Source organism: Python bivittatus, unplaced genomic scaffold (genome assembly GCF_059951505.1).
Source record: "Python bivittatus isolate LINGU-HERP-01145 unplaced genomic scaffold, Pbiv_v1 ctg000980_np1212, whole genome shotgun sequence".
NCBI lineage: Eukaryota > Metazoa > Chordata > Lepidosauria > Squamata > Pythonidae > Python > Python bivittatus.
The window spans coordinates 36,960,476-36,975,562 of NW_028277125.1; the positions used below are offsets into that span (position 1 = coordinate 36,960,476).

The following is a 15,087-nucleotide window of genomic DNA, read 5'->3' on the forward strand; positions in this document are numbered from 1 at the left end:
GGGCAAGAGGCCTCTGCAACAACATGTTGAGTGTATAGTGCAGCATTTTCCAACATATCTTACAGATATGTTGAATTACAATCCCCATTTTCCTAAGCTGGGAGTGTTTGAAATAGTTAGGAGAATACCAGTATAAGGACAGCTGGTGCTCCTGTTCAGGATTTCCCTCTATACCCACCGTACTGTCTCTGCCCCCAATGGCCAGTACCATTTTGTGCCCAGGGAACATACTCATTGGTCTGTTTAAATTTTATCTCCTCCATTTGGAGCGTTTTCTCCATTATTTTTCTCCCTTTATTTTATTTTGACTGGAAGTATAATTTGATGTCCTTATATTTTATTTCTTTAGTGATGTCATTGGTCCCTGGGATATTTAAATCTCAAGGTGAACTAGAAAATGTCCATCCAGAGAATGAGATAGTATGCTCCTTTGTCCCTCTCTTCAGTTAGGTCAATATTGTTTGACATTATTCCTTCCAGTATGTTGTGTTTGGAATTTCTATAGAGATTTTTGGAAATTTTGGAATTCCTATAGTTTGATTTCTACAGACTAAGATCCTGAAACCTTTGGATTTACCCTGACTCTTCCAAAACTTTGGGGGAAATATGGGGGATATATATAGCTGTAGTTCCACAAACCAGAAGGCCCAACAGAGGGAAACAAAGAGGAAGATGATCCATATTTTCTTCTAGTTTTGAAAATATGGAAATTACAACAGGCAGAGTTGAGTGTGCTCTTGCTAAATTCTGGTTTGCCAGATAGGCCCTTTTCTAAGATACTTTATTCTGTTTTCCTGCCTTTGCTTTTCAGTTTTGTTCCCTCAGTAGACAATCACCTCTCTGTCCCATAGAGTCTGCTCAGCCAAGATTGGTTATTCAAAATGTTGGTGGGTTTTTTCTTCCATTCAATATATTTTTTCTTCTTTAAATCTTGGGGATCCCTGTTGAGCATGAGTGGTTTGTTTTGACCATAAAAAGAACCACATTAGGAAATGTGTTTGCTGCCAGAAAATTCATTACTCTTTGCAGAAAAGAGAAGCTGATGCAATGACCTTGGATGGAGGGCATGTCTACACTGCAGGAAAATGTGGCCTCATCCCAGTGTTGACAGAAATCCCTCGTAAGTATGAACTCAGTAGATCAATGGCTGTTGTAAGTACATAGGAAGTGCCCTGCTGTATAGGACCTCTAGCTTATCGATTCCAGTATTCTGTTCTCATAGCGGCCAACCAACTGCATAATGAAGCCCACTAATCTCCCAGCAAATGGTCTTCAGAGGCAGTCACATTGCCATCAAGGTTAATAGCCACTAATGCCCATGATTGTGTATGTGGAAATGACTTCTGATGGTCTGCACTTTTAGCTCTATGTTTTAGACTAAGAAAAACTTAGGTGTCTCAGGGCAGCATTTCGCTAAAACTATTCCTTCAAACATCTGATCTAAGGGAATGAAAATCTGCTCTAAATCACCTCACTCCTTCTTGGGATCTGTTCTTTGATTATAGCTGAGGTATGCACTTTCCTCGAGTTCCTTTTTGTTGTCATATCTTACCAATGATATTGCCAATACTTTTACCTCATCACCAAAGAGTGATATACATGGCCTATTGCAAAATTTTAAGGGGCCAGATAGAAACTGAGTCCATCTTTTTATCCATCAACTTCATCAACCCTGGATCATAGGTATTATGTCTTGAGTACAGGTAACCTTGCACTCCAGAATGGAGTCTTTTATCTTGTAAATATGCTTGGCATTGTCTGCCTCTAAGTCTACAAGACACCTTTCCTGCAGTCCTGACAAAGCTGAGTAAAAACCTGAATGTGCTTAAGCTTGAAGTGACTTCTCCAAATCCTGTTTTTATTCCTTCCAGCTGAAGATTCTGCTGCATGCAAAAATCCAGAGCAAGGTGTAACAGGTGGGTAAACATGGTGAATATATTGCAACTTAAGAGATCCATAGGCTCTAAATTAGTGTTTCTCAACCTTGGCCACTTTAAGATATGTGGACTTCAACTCCCAGAATTCCCCAGCCAGCCATGCTGGCTGGGGAATTCTGGGAGTTGAAGTCCACATATTTTAAAGTGGCCAAGGTTGAGAAACACTTCTAAACTTTTATCTGGCAATTTAAAACTTGGCCAAACATTTTGTTCCCTAACTTCCTAATTTGTTGAAGAAAATCCCTCCTTTTGCACAAAGAAAAACAAACAAACAAGCTATCTTCTCATTTCAAGATGGCAGCTATGGCTTTAAATTCATTAGCAAAGTGCTTAGATACTTAAAATTTCCATATGTGTATTTCATCAAATATGGGGATAAGAGTAGTGAAGGTCCATGTGAGCTCTTTCCTCTTTAAATGTTCACTAAAGATGTGAATGAATCACCGGGCCATGCTTGCCTTCTGTTAGGTTATTTGGATTCTCAGTGGAGAAATGTTTGCTTCTTGTTTTCCAGCTAAAGGCTATATTGCTGTAGCTGTTGCTAAGAAAAAAGACACTGACATCAACTGGAACACTCTGAAAGGAAAGAAATCCTGTCACACTGCTGTTGGTAGAACTGCTGGCTGGAATATTCCCATGGGCCTTATTTACACTCAAAATAATCGTAGTTGTGACTTTGGTGAGTGGCTTTATGTCTATTTGGTTGCTTTGGTTTTTATGCTGCTATCTCACCCATCCTCTAAAGCAGTGTTTCTGAGCCTTGACAATTCCCAGAATTCCCCATGCTCGCTGGGGAATTCTGGGAATTGAAGTCTGCACGTCTTAAAGTTGCTGAAGTTCAGAAACACTGCTCTAAAGAATCCAGTGCTTCTAGAACAGTAGCTTCTGTTGCTCCTTATCAAAGGATCAGGCAGCAATTGTGTCTCCCCATCCTTAACAGATATTTTGCAGGGAAAAAGAAGAAAGAAAAAGTGGTGGGCTACAAATGGAAAATATTTATAGTTGTTACTTTGGAAAGTAATTTTATGCAAATTTGATTGCTTTCCTTTTCTTTTTTCCTGGATCCTCTGTAAAGTAAACATTTGAGGCAAGACAACTAGACATGAAAAACCTTGTCTTGAAACATCTTCATTTGTCTATTTGATTGACATATTTTGACCCAACATGGATTTGAATTCATAGCCCTTTTTGTGTTAGAAATGAAAATGTTTTACTCTTTTTTAAATGAGGCATCAGTACAACATCCAACCACCTTTTTTTTAGCTGAAATAGCAACATTACCATAATAATGATAGAAAGGAAGCATAGTGAATAGAGATTGTCATAGTTTTCCTATTCTTTAAGAAGCACAGTTCTGATATGCCATGATGCATGAAGCGGATTGTCTTTTTGGTACACTTTTCTTGGTAACATTTCCAGAGGCTAAAGTTCTTTTCTTCTTTTTTTTTTAAATAACATAAACATTAGGGGTGTGCAAAATGTTTTGGCCTGAAATGTCTAGAGCACATTTTTGGTGAAATGCCTTATTTTTGAGCTTAAAATGCTTCCAAAACTGCTGAAAACAGGACATTTTGCACTTGAGATGGGACGTTTTGTGAAATTTCACACCCACAATGTTTTTAAATAAGACATTTTGCACGCCCTGTCCCTAATTAAAATGCTTCTTAAGGTATGTATACGTCAGTGCTTAAAATCACATTTTACTGAATTTTTAATGTTTTTAAAATTAAAAATGCTTAAAAAAACCTAAATATAAATTATATGTTAAATATGAGTATATAAAGGAGTGTTAAAGGGGGCAGCAATAGAGAGGCCGTCTATCCTGAATTCAAATGAGTATTTCCCTGAATCCCTACAGCTGCCCTCCTTGGCAGGAAAAGATGCAGCTCTAATCTTAAAAACTTTAAAAAACTGTATATTCATTATGATGACATTTCTATCACATGATGATTGTGGAAGACAAAAATGGAAGATTTTGTATAGGATCAAAATTCAGAACCCCCCAAAAGAGATTTAGACACAATGGAACAGGGTAATGAGAAACTGTCTTTGGAAGTTGCTAATATATTCTAGCAAGGAGATTGTGAAAAACTAAAAAAAAAAAAGGAACTTGGCTATTTTTCATTATTAGAGTTTCATTATTGTGTGCACATTAGAATATTGCAATTAAATTTTTGGGATGGATGGAACACCAGTAAGTGAATGAGCATTATGAAAGCCATTCCTAATTCAATTTTTATCTAGAATGGAATTCATGATGAAAATCCTGAAGTTTTTATTGTTTTTTCTTTCAATGATTAGCCGTAACTGCTATATTTCTGAAAATTCTAGCACATCACCTTCTATATTATTCAAAAGAATCTTGAGTTTAAAGTGAACTCTTATTAAGAGTTTATTTTTCTGACTAAAAGCATAAGAACTCTGTTAAATAAATATCACCCAGCTGAATTTCTGGAGCAGAAATAAACTATTTTAGGGGCCTGTTAGACATATCTCAAAGTATGTATTGTAGGCAGGAGAGCATATATGTCTATGATAGGCTTTTAATTAAATTTATTAGTCGGAAAAGGCAATCCTGGATTCCTTCTGATTTGTTTTTTTTTATTAAAACTTCTATTAAGATATATAAAAAGTACAGTTAAAATACAAATCAAAAAGTATAGAAAAAAAAGAAGATAGAACTAAAAGTAAAAGACAAAAACTAAAATAGTGAACATAGGTAGAAAGATAAAACAGAAAGTTACTTCCGACTATCTCCAATACAGATACAAATACAAATTTGAAAAAAGTTAATCTCCTATCACTAATTAATCCAAATTCACATTATTTCTAACAACACAAACCATCTAATCATTAAATTCCACAATCAAAGCTTCATTTTTTCCCAACCCAAGCACGTAATTTAGGAAGGGTTGCCATGAGGAGACAAATTTAGAAATGGTATTATCTCTTATTAAAGTTGTTAACTTCGCCATTTGAGCCAAGTCCATTAATTTAATAATCCATTCTTCCACTGTAGGTATTTGTGAGTCCTTCCATCTTTGCTCATATATCAGTCTTGCAGCTGTGATCATATATAGAAGCAAGGTTCCATGTTGTTTCTCCAATCCTTTCTCCATCAAACCCAATAGAAACAATTCTGGTTTTTTTTTTAATGTTCACTTTAAGAATCTTTTGAATAGCAATGCATATCTGGTCCCAATTTTTTTTAGCCTTTTCACAAGTCCACCAAAGATGATAAAAGGTTCCTTCACCCTGTGAACATTTCCAACAAACATTTGTTATACCAGGATACATTTCTGACAACTTATCAGGAGTTAAATACCAACGGTACATCATTTTATAAAAATGTTCTTTTAAATTATAATCCAACATAAATTTCAAATCTTTGTTCCACATATTTTCCCATTGTTCCAACATGATACTGTGTCCAAAGTTTTTAACCCATTTAATCATCTGGATTCCTTCTGATTTGTGAAAATATGCTTGTGGGTATTATCACAAAATGGCTACCAATAGGAAGGCTTGCCTGTTCATAAAATGGCTGCCTTTATGAACACAGCCAATCACAAAATACGCTTTTTCCAGAAGGTAAAGTGGTGAGTTTGCTCCTTCCACCCTATCACCTCTCCAACTGATCCTCTATACTGGAGTTGGTCATGCTTTGAAAATGATTTGTATCAAGTACAAGCACAGCCTTTTCTGTTTAACCTAATATGGCTGAGAGCAAATTATATGTGTTCATGTCAGTACCTCTTAAGGAACTCTGTTGCTGGTATTTCCTTAATTTGTAATGTGATACGTTGTCAATTATATATTTTGAAAAGACAGAATTTTGAAGTTGACATTTTTAAGCTGGCCATGGTTCCCAATAATAATTTTTTGGGGGTTTGGGTCTGGATTCTGAAGTTCTAGTGTGTCAATGTTTAGCTTTATTACAACTACAGTATTGTTGGCCGCCCCCAATCTGATGCCACTGACCATGCTTTCTGGGGATTATGCAAGGTGAAATCTAACACATCTGGTGGATAACCAAATGGGGTATGTTACTTTATAAGAATATAAACAAAAGTATTAAAATGCCTGTTCTCTGATCCCATGCTAGATAAATTCTTCTCAGAAAGCTGTGCGCCAGGAGCACCTCCTGAGTCTACATTGTGCAAACTATGCAAAGGTAGCGGCGGTGAAGGTGGCCTCTCTCAGAAACACAAGTGTAAACCTAACAGCAATGAGATATACTATGGGTATAATGGTGCTTTTCGGTAGGTTGCTGTTCCTTGGAATATGATAGATGAATGAGAAGTCACTTGTTGATCATTCCTCACTTTTCATCTTGTAGTTCAGGATTTCTTCCTATGGATGTTACCAATAATTGATAGCCTATAATAACATATCTATGTATTATATGTTTGTGGGAATTAAAAAGTCTAATCAACTGAGAGAGTAGATGCAACTGGGTAAATTGTCAGAGCAAATAGTTTCAGATGGCTCACACAAGTGAGTTGGTCAGCATCCTGCAGGAGAAGAAAATGCAACCCTTCACCCTGATAACAAGTGAAGCTGATTTGGGAGAAGCTTATCTTGAGGTTTCAAAATTACAGAAGCATTTCCTGAGTCTTTCCATGGGAAATATTATAGGGCATCAATTCAAAATCATCATGTGTATTGCTTTAATCTGTCACTCTACCTTCTGATTTTAAAAAATATTCTTTATTTTATTTTATTTTGTGGGAAATGAAATTGCCAAAACAATAACATTTTAAATAATGCCTAAGACTGAGAATCTTGTGCAGATATAAGATTCTGTATTGTGCACTTTCTAGACAAGATTAGTGTCTGCTAGAGTCTTCTGTTGAAGTTTGATTGTGATCAGTCAGTCAGTCAGGATCTGCACAGGATCATATGAACATTCTTCTTTTTATAGTTATTTTTATTGTTGTTGTAAATATTGTAACACACATTGCAAGACAAAGCCTTAATATTGAAAATAGATTGGAAGTCCTCTTTAATGCAATCATTACCCCATCTAGTGGTATATTGATAACTGTTATTCCACAAGGTAAGCATATTATTCTGTCCTTATATGTGGCTGTTAAAAACTATATACCAACATGTAGAAAGCAGTCACAAGCATAATGCTATAATATCATAAAAAATTGAGTAGATTCCTTTCAGCTTACAACTATTTATAATTCTCATTAAAATATTATATTAACAGTGCAAGAATATTTACACGGTTATTTCTCCTAAATTATTTTTGAATAATTTTCAACATCATTTCTGAGAAGAGGAAGGCAAGAAATGAAAAGTGTCATTTACCTTTTCCTCTGGTTGTATTTTCCAGATGCTTGATAGAAGAAGGAGATGTAGGCTTTGTTAAACATACCACCATCACTGAGGTCACAGAAGGTATGGAGTCATAAAAATAAATATGAACTGTTGATCATCTGATTTATGATAGTTGAGAAATAGTAGTCTGAAGATGATTGTAGGAGTAATGGGTGTAATGTAAAATAATGGTTATAATATAATAATAATGTTTGTAATGTAAAATAACTGTGACCCAGAATCATGTTGAGTTAGAAAGCAACATCCAGTACTTAGTGAGAGGTACTGGAAAACAGAGTGAGTCAACTCTCCCTCTGGACAGTTTACATATTCATGTAATGTCATTTAGACTAGCTAGGATGCTATGCTCACTGAACTGTCAAGTTGAAAAGGGAATTACAGCACACCAAAGAGTATAGAGTGTGTTAACCACCTCAGTTACTCTTCAGCCAGGGTTAACCCATGGCATTTTGTGCCAGAGTTGTCCCAGACAAAGTTGAGTGCACCCACTCAAGTCGAGATGCAGAAAACCCAAGCCTGGCCAAGCAATTTTGGGACATCAGGCAGAAAATCCCACAAGCATCTGTGTTCTTGGAAACCACAGAGCAGCAAAGAAAAAGGAAAATTCTCTCATTATTGCATGCCTCAAATACTTTGTCTCCCATCAAATGTTCAATTTGAAGGATCAGCTTAGTTTTGATAAGTTCTTGAAACAGAAAGCAGTACAGGTAGGTCTCACTTAGCAACCACTCATTCAGTGACCGTTCGAAGTTCCAACGGCACTGAACGAGGGGGACTTATGAATGGTCCTTGAAGTTGTGGCTGTCGCAGAGTCCCCACAGTCATCTAATTGCCATTCAGGCTCTTGGCAGCAGCTTGTACTTATGACAGTTGCAGCATCCTGTGGTCACGTGATCACCATTTGTGACCTTCCCTGCCGGCTCCCCCAAGCAAATTCAACGGGGAAGCTGGCAGAAGACCGCAAGTCACTCTCGCTCCTGCCATTTTTTCTCCCAAGGAGCCCCTGGGTGGCATGGGGGCCTCGTACTCCATAGTGCCTGACCACCCACAGGCACTCTGTATTATGCATCTGCCCATAGTGCCCACGCACACTCTGTAGTGGCTGCCTGCCTGCCAGCACTCTGTAGCGCATGCCCATAGCACCTGCCCACACTCCATAGTGCATATCCATAGCGCCCACCTGTCCCCCCAACTGCACTCGGTAGCATGCATCCGCCCACCTGCCCACACTCCATAGCTCTTGCCCGCCTGTAGCTCTTGCCTGCCAGCCTGCTTGCAAGCCACCTAAAAAGAAAAGGCTTGTCATGACAGTGACTTGCAACTTCCTTCCAGCTTCCCCACTGACTTTGCTTGTTGGAAGCTGACAGGAAGTCACAAGTCACAGTCATATGAGGTCCTTGCTTAATGACCTGCGGTCCTTGGGACTGAAGTGCAGTCATGTTATGTTGTGCTTTATGACCACATTGCTTAGCGATGGAAATTCTAGTCCCAGTTACTGTTGTTAAGTGAGGACTACCTGTACAATGGGTATGTTAGATAGGGATGGCTTATTGGTGAACTATGGCTAAGATGCAGACAATTTTATCTATCCGAAATGCTTTCAAGTTCTAACAAATTAATTTATACCTGGAAATATTCAGTGTCTGCCAAACATTGGTTTAGGGTGGCTTCAGCACAGGCAAGGAAAGAATAGGTTTCACCCTCAAACAGTTATCTTTATTGATCCACAGATACACAGGTAGTGCAAATTTTACTAACATAAACATAATCCTACTTCTATACCTAACTTAACCAACACCCAGATATTTTTTTATAAGCCTAGTAACCTGTGTACAGTACAACATATTCCAGTGTCTTTGTTTTGTAGGCCAAATCCAGTTTTTTCTTTCTGCTTTTTTTTCTGCCTCTGCTCCTTTAAGGTAGTTTACCCTTCTCTTTAAACTGCTTTGGCTTTACAGTCTCTTTCCAAATCTTTTTACATAGCATTTTCTTAGCCTACCAGCTCATGTGGAAGGAGTTGTTTCTCTGTCTCAGAGATTCCAGATGGCTGAATCATTTGGAAGTAAACTTTGTCTTTTATCTCAGACTGTAGGCTGTTTCTCCTTTGCTTATACATTGCTCTCGCCCTCAGTGGACTCTGCTTTTTTCTGTCAGCCCCACAGTTCAGCTCTCAAACAGTTGTGAGTCTACTACACAGGGAAGAACTTTGATCTGCCAGAAGTTTGGCTCCTCTTCAAAACACCTGGCAGCCAGAAGAGAAAATCCTACACTTTTCCAATCTATTACATCTATGCTTCTCTTTATTTCTAAATGTGAAGGAAAAGTTTGTAATTTTCAGTCTCTTCCATATGAGCTTCCTTCCATTATACCATTTTGTATTTATTTATATTTATTTATTAAGAATTTTCATATAATAAAAGGAAAACCAAAAGGAAAAAAAAACTAAAGAAAGAAAAACAGAAAAGAAAAAACGAAACTAAAGTTAAGAAACATAGAAATGACTTCTGACCTTTTCAACAGATAATTACATTCTTATCGTCCCATCTCCCTCTTAAATATATTACATATCCTTTTACCCCCTCATTTAGTCCGCATATTTCTTAATCTTCAAATCCATAAATCAAACTAAATAATTAGTTCTTTTTTTTTTCTTTCAGCAGAAAGTTGATATAAGGTTTCCAGTCTTTCAAAAAAGTATTTGTTGTTTGTTCTCTGACCAAACTAGTCAGTTTTGTCATTTCTGAAAATTCTGACATTTTCACAATCCATTTCTCCACTGTGGGAATTTCATTATTCTTCCATCATTGTGCATTCAGTAATCTTGCTGCAGTTACCATATACAATATCAATTTACCATTAGTCTTTGGTAATTCATTATTCATAAGTCCCAATAAAAAAAGTTTTGGATTCTTAGCAATATTAATTTTTAAGATCCTTTGCATCATTATATGACACTGTACTCAAAATTTCTTAGCTTTCTCACAAATCCACCATGCATTATAAAAGGTCCTCTCATGCTTTTCACATTTCCAACACTGGCTTGAAATACATACCTTTATACGTTTTTGATAACTTCCCTGGTGTCATATATCAGTGTTACATCATTTTATAAAATTTTTCTTTTAAATTATGACACAGTGTAAATTTAATACAGTTACCCACATTCTCTCCCAAGTGTCCATCTCTATGTTATCTCCAAAATTAGGAGCCCATTTTGTCATACAATCTTTAACCATGTCATACCATTTTGGACTTTGAATATCACATGAAAATGTATGCATTTCACTGTAACATACTAAAATTATTTTTCTTATTACTGTGAGGTTTGTACTACTAACAGCTGCATTAGAGAAATTATCTTTGTTAGACTGGTCTCTGAGAATAAAGAGTTTAATAACCCTCAACTATATAATAGATCTCATTTACATCTTTAAATCCAGATCTGTACCCATCCTTCTTATTGGCTGTTCTTTCATAGGACAGAATTAACTTGTGGCAGGGAGAGCTTTCTGGCTCCACACTTGATACTGCAAGCTGTATTGACAACACTGCCTTATTGCAAATATCTGTCAAGAGGAGGTTTTGCATATACTGCTTCTATCTTTCCAGCATACTTCCTATTGGTACCAAGGTGGATGGACAATACTCGTGGTTCTTGGCAGACCTCTTGCACCACATATTTTCCTTAGTTAGATTCTTTTAATTAAATATATATACATACACATCATATACATATGAGAGTCAGTTTGGTGTAGTGGTTAAGGCATCAGGCTAGAAACCGGGAGACCATGAGTTAGTTTGTTTGTTCATTCTCTCTCCACACACACACACACACACACACACACGGGAAACTATTAAGCTACAAAACATACATACATACTTGGGAAGCTGTTAAGCTACAAAACAAAACATCACATTTACGCCCAAAAATGCCTCTGGATTCCATGTCCCTAAAAGATGAAAAGGAGCTTCAACCCATGGCTTTGTTTATTAGAATGTGCATAGTTGTCCAGAAAAAACACAAAAGATAAGCTGGTTATTATAGCAAGCATTTGGTGAAAGGAACTGCTGGTATTTCTGCCTAGGTGTTTTCTGTCCATGCTTCCCTGGTAGCCATTTTATGAGCACGCTGACAAAATGTTATATATGCACACCAGTCCAAAGAAGTTTGGAACTACTGCATTGTTGTACAGACTGTATCACCAGTGGGATGTGAAATGGCATGAGGGGGCAGCTGGCCAAGTCCCACCTCCCTTTTCCATGGAGTAGGGATGATATGGAAAGTATATGCATAGTGGTACAGGAAATCCTTATTCTTTTAATAATCTTAATCATTTTTTATAGGAGAGAACATACCTGCTTGGGCAGCTGGCGTAAGTGCTTCTGATTTTGTTCTTCTGGATCTACATGGTAATCGTTGCGCTCATGATGAATATCGCAAATGTTTTTTGGCCCAAGTTTGCAATCATGCAGTAGTCTCAAGGCCTGAACGAGCAGAAATTGTTAAAATGGTGGCACTTGAGCAACAGGTAAGCTCTGAACTGGGGACTGTTATGTTTAATAGTAAAGTTATATTACAAATATACGCAGGGAGACATGTGTATCAGCTCTGGTAGAAGCATCCATAATACTCCAATAATAAAATTCCTGGCAGAAATGACAGGCACAAATAAAAAGGAGGAATAGTACCAAGGACAATAAATGCTATGCATTCACTGGGATCTTTTAAATTATTTATTAAATGTTATAATAACTAATGAAATCCTGCTTTTGTTAATTTTTACAGAAAATGTTTGGAAGCCATGGAAATCAGACAGATGACTTCCAGATGTTCCAATCTGAAGCGAAAGATAGCTTGTTCAAAGATGGCACAGAATGCTTAGCTGTTCCAAATGAAAAAACATTTGAGAGCTATCTTGGGGAAGAATATCTGAATTCTCTTGATGGGCTCTCAAACTGTTCACCTTCAGGTACCAGTCTTACATTAAGATGAATGACATTCATCAATTTTAGTGGCAGAAACATAATTTCAAGCTAGGTTATAAATATAACTCTGACAATGTAAAACAGGATGGAGGAAAGCATCTCCAGATACTGCTAGATTGTAACTAACACTGTACCTTGCTTTCGGCTATATTGCTAGGTCTGATTGGAACTGGAAATCAGCCACATTAGGTTTATGTTCCCCATGACAAACAATATAGTTTTATACTACTTAGCTTGTTAGAGCTAGTTTGGTCTAGTGGTTAAGGCACCAGGCTAGAAACCAGGAAACTGCGAGTTCTAGTCAAAGGGTTTCAAAGGATTAGGTAATTTGTGACAAAGGAAAAATTAAATATTAGTTGTAATAGGTTATATTGAAAAGGTATTTCAAATATATGAAATATTTCTGGATGGTTCTGTACAGCAATATATCAAGAGCTCTGGGCATGTTGTTTTCTTCATTGCAGTAATATATCACACCTGTTTCTGGTGTAAAGATGACATAAGGTTTTCTTTCTCCATTGTTCACTATTCAACTCTTCTGTTGAATTATCCAGAGATAAAGGAGAAGAAACCAATTGGGATAGTGTTGTTGTTTCTTTCTTCTTTTTAAATTAATAGACCTTAACTTTACTAAGGAATAATTTAAAAATAGTGATAATATTTAAATGGTGCAGGGTAGAATATACACTTCTGGAAGGGCTTTTCAGTCTCATTATCTGTAGAATATATCTCTTTTGTTTCTATGCTCCCAACAAATTGTAGAGAAATGTGGAATTAAATATACAGTTATCAGATGGCTAGATAACTATTTTTTCTGCCCCCCCCCCATTATTTCACACAAATTGCCCTTTAAGAGACACCGTACCTCAGCCTCCCTGACCTGACAAGTTCTAGGTATTTTAGGACTGCAGTGATTCAAGCTGGGCTGAAATGGTCAGTAAAGCAAAAGATTCTAACTACATTTCCTAAGGATAAAACAGTTTCTGGGCCACTTTATGCTATTGTAGAACATAGTTTGTTTATTTTGGTCTCTTGATTCTTACATTTTGTTTTCTTTCTTTCTGTTTTTCTGTGACAGAACTCCTTAAAGCCTGCAATTTCCACTCTCATGACTGAGGAATGTCAAGTTCTTGCAGTGAAATAAAATGGATGCTTCGTACTTATTTGCCCAAACTTGACAAAAGTCTACTTACTTTTTTCTTCCTTAATACCACAACAACATGTTCAAACTTTCCACATATGGCTTTGTAACTCTGTAGTCACTAGTGTAAAAAATAAATAGAATTAACATCTACAGTTTAATTCATGTTTATTATGATTATTGTTTATTTTAGTAGCTTACCTTCATATATTAGCATTTTGCATCACTCTCTACCAAGGCTGAAAATAATTCCTGGGATACAAAGACTAATACTACCACTACTAATAATAATTTATTAAATGTATATGCCACCCAATTCCCAGTGGGCTTACAATCGTTAAAACATTTAAAAACAAAGAACAATAGTGAGTGTGGGGTTTGTTCCCTGTTTATATACAGTAGCTTGCCCTGCCAGTGTTGGTGGGGGCGTGTTTTTCTCCTTGGTAGTAACACATCTCCAGTAGCCAACACCCAGATAAGCAGGGATTAACACCAGGCAAACAATCAAGCAGAAAATAATATCCTAATGAAGGAACCCCACACTCACTCGCACTGATTATGGTACCTAGTTGGGTAATGAAACATCTGTAAGCAAACAACCAAGCTCAGAGAGCGCCAAGGACTCCACATTCCTCATTTTACAGATGGGAAACAAGAATGTAGCCCAGAAGTCAACCAGTGAATCTGCACTTTGAAATTATTTGAAAGTTAGCCAATTCTTTCATTCCTCTCATGCTTAACATGAATACTTTATTCTACCATATTTTTTGAATTGACTGTTTGATAAGATCAGGGCAGGTAGCTTGTTATTTTCATGTATGTTGAACTGTAACTACTGTAAGACAAAATAAACATGGATAATGGGCAGGACTGGACAGAATTCAGCCCAAACTACTTAGGTTATCTGCCTTTGGATTAGATACAGGTATTCCTTGATTTATGACCATTCAGTGATGTTTGAAGTTACGATGGTGCTGAATGAATGGTGGTTATGACTGGTCCTCAGAATTCTGTCCCAGGACCCCCACGGTCATGTGATCATGACCTGGGCACTTGGCAACTGGCTCACACTTATGACCAGTTGCAACACCCCATGATCACATGATCACCATTTGCGACCTTCTCTGTCAGCTTCCCCAGAAAGTCAATGGGGAGGCTGGCAGAGAAGGTCGCAAGTCACTGGGGTAAGTCTCCCCCCACCCGTGAACCCTCCCCCAGCCCCTCTGCACTTGTGCCTCGCCGGCCACTCGCACACCCCTGTGCACCCTCCCTGACCCTCACCACACCTTCCTTGCACCCTTGCGTACCCCCTTGCAACCTCCCCAAGCCTTGCTGTACCTCCCTTGCACACCCCTCAAACCCTAAACCCACCCAGCAGCAGCCACTTACCTGCCTACCAGCATTGCTTGCAAGCCACCTGGGACTTGTAACTTCCTGCTGGCTTCCCCACTGACTTGATAGTGGGAAGCTGGTAGGAAGCTGCCTTGCCTAATGACTGTGGGATTCTGTTAATGACGGCAACCAGGACTGCGGGTATTGCTGTCACTAAGTGATGTGGTTGCGCTTTACAACTGCATCACTTAGTGATGGAAATTCTGGTCATAAGTCGAAAACTACCTGTATGTAAGAGAGAACTTATTTATTTATTTATTTATTTATTTATTTACATTTATA

The 15,087-nt window shown here is 37.5% G+C and overlaps 1 protein-coding gene across 2 annotated transcripts in view; it reads left to right on the forward strand.

The window, feature by feature from the left end:
• Window positions 1–13,574, forward strand: part of TF (transferrin) — a 31,971-nt gene extending 18,397 nt beyond the window's left edge. Inside the window, exons 10-17 of one of the 2 annotated variants that reach the window (XM_007433381.4) lie at window positions 1,030–1,120; window positions 1,872–1,916; window positions 2,452–2,616; window positions 6,043–6,199; window positions 7,282–7,346; window positions 11,631–11,815; window positions 12,073–12,256; window positions 13,351–13,574. In XM_007433381.4, coding sequence (XP_007433443.1) covers window positions 1,030–1,120; window positions 1,872–1,916; window positions 2,452–2,616; window positions 6,043–6,199; window positions 7,282–7,346; window positions 11,631–11,815; window positions 12,073–12,256; window positions 13,351–13,388 — 930 coding nt within the window. In that variant the 3' untranslated portion in view covers window positions 13,389–13,574. The remainder of the gene's footprint in view (window positions 1–1,029; window positions 1,121–1,871; window positions 1,917–2,451; window positions 2,617–6,042; window positions 6,200–7,281; window positions 7,347–11,630; window positions 11,816–12,072; window positions 12,257–13,350) is intronic. The other variant, NM_001291386.1, reaches the window with a different exon arrangement.
• Window positions 13,575–15,087: the final 1,513 nt, after the last annotated feature.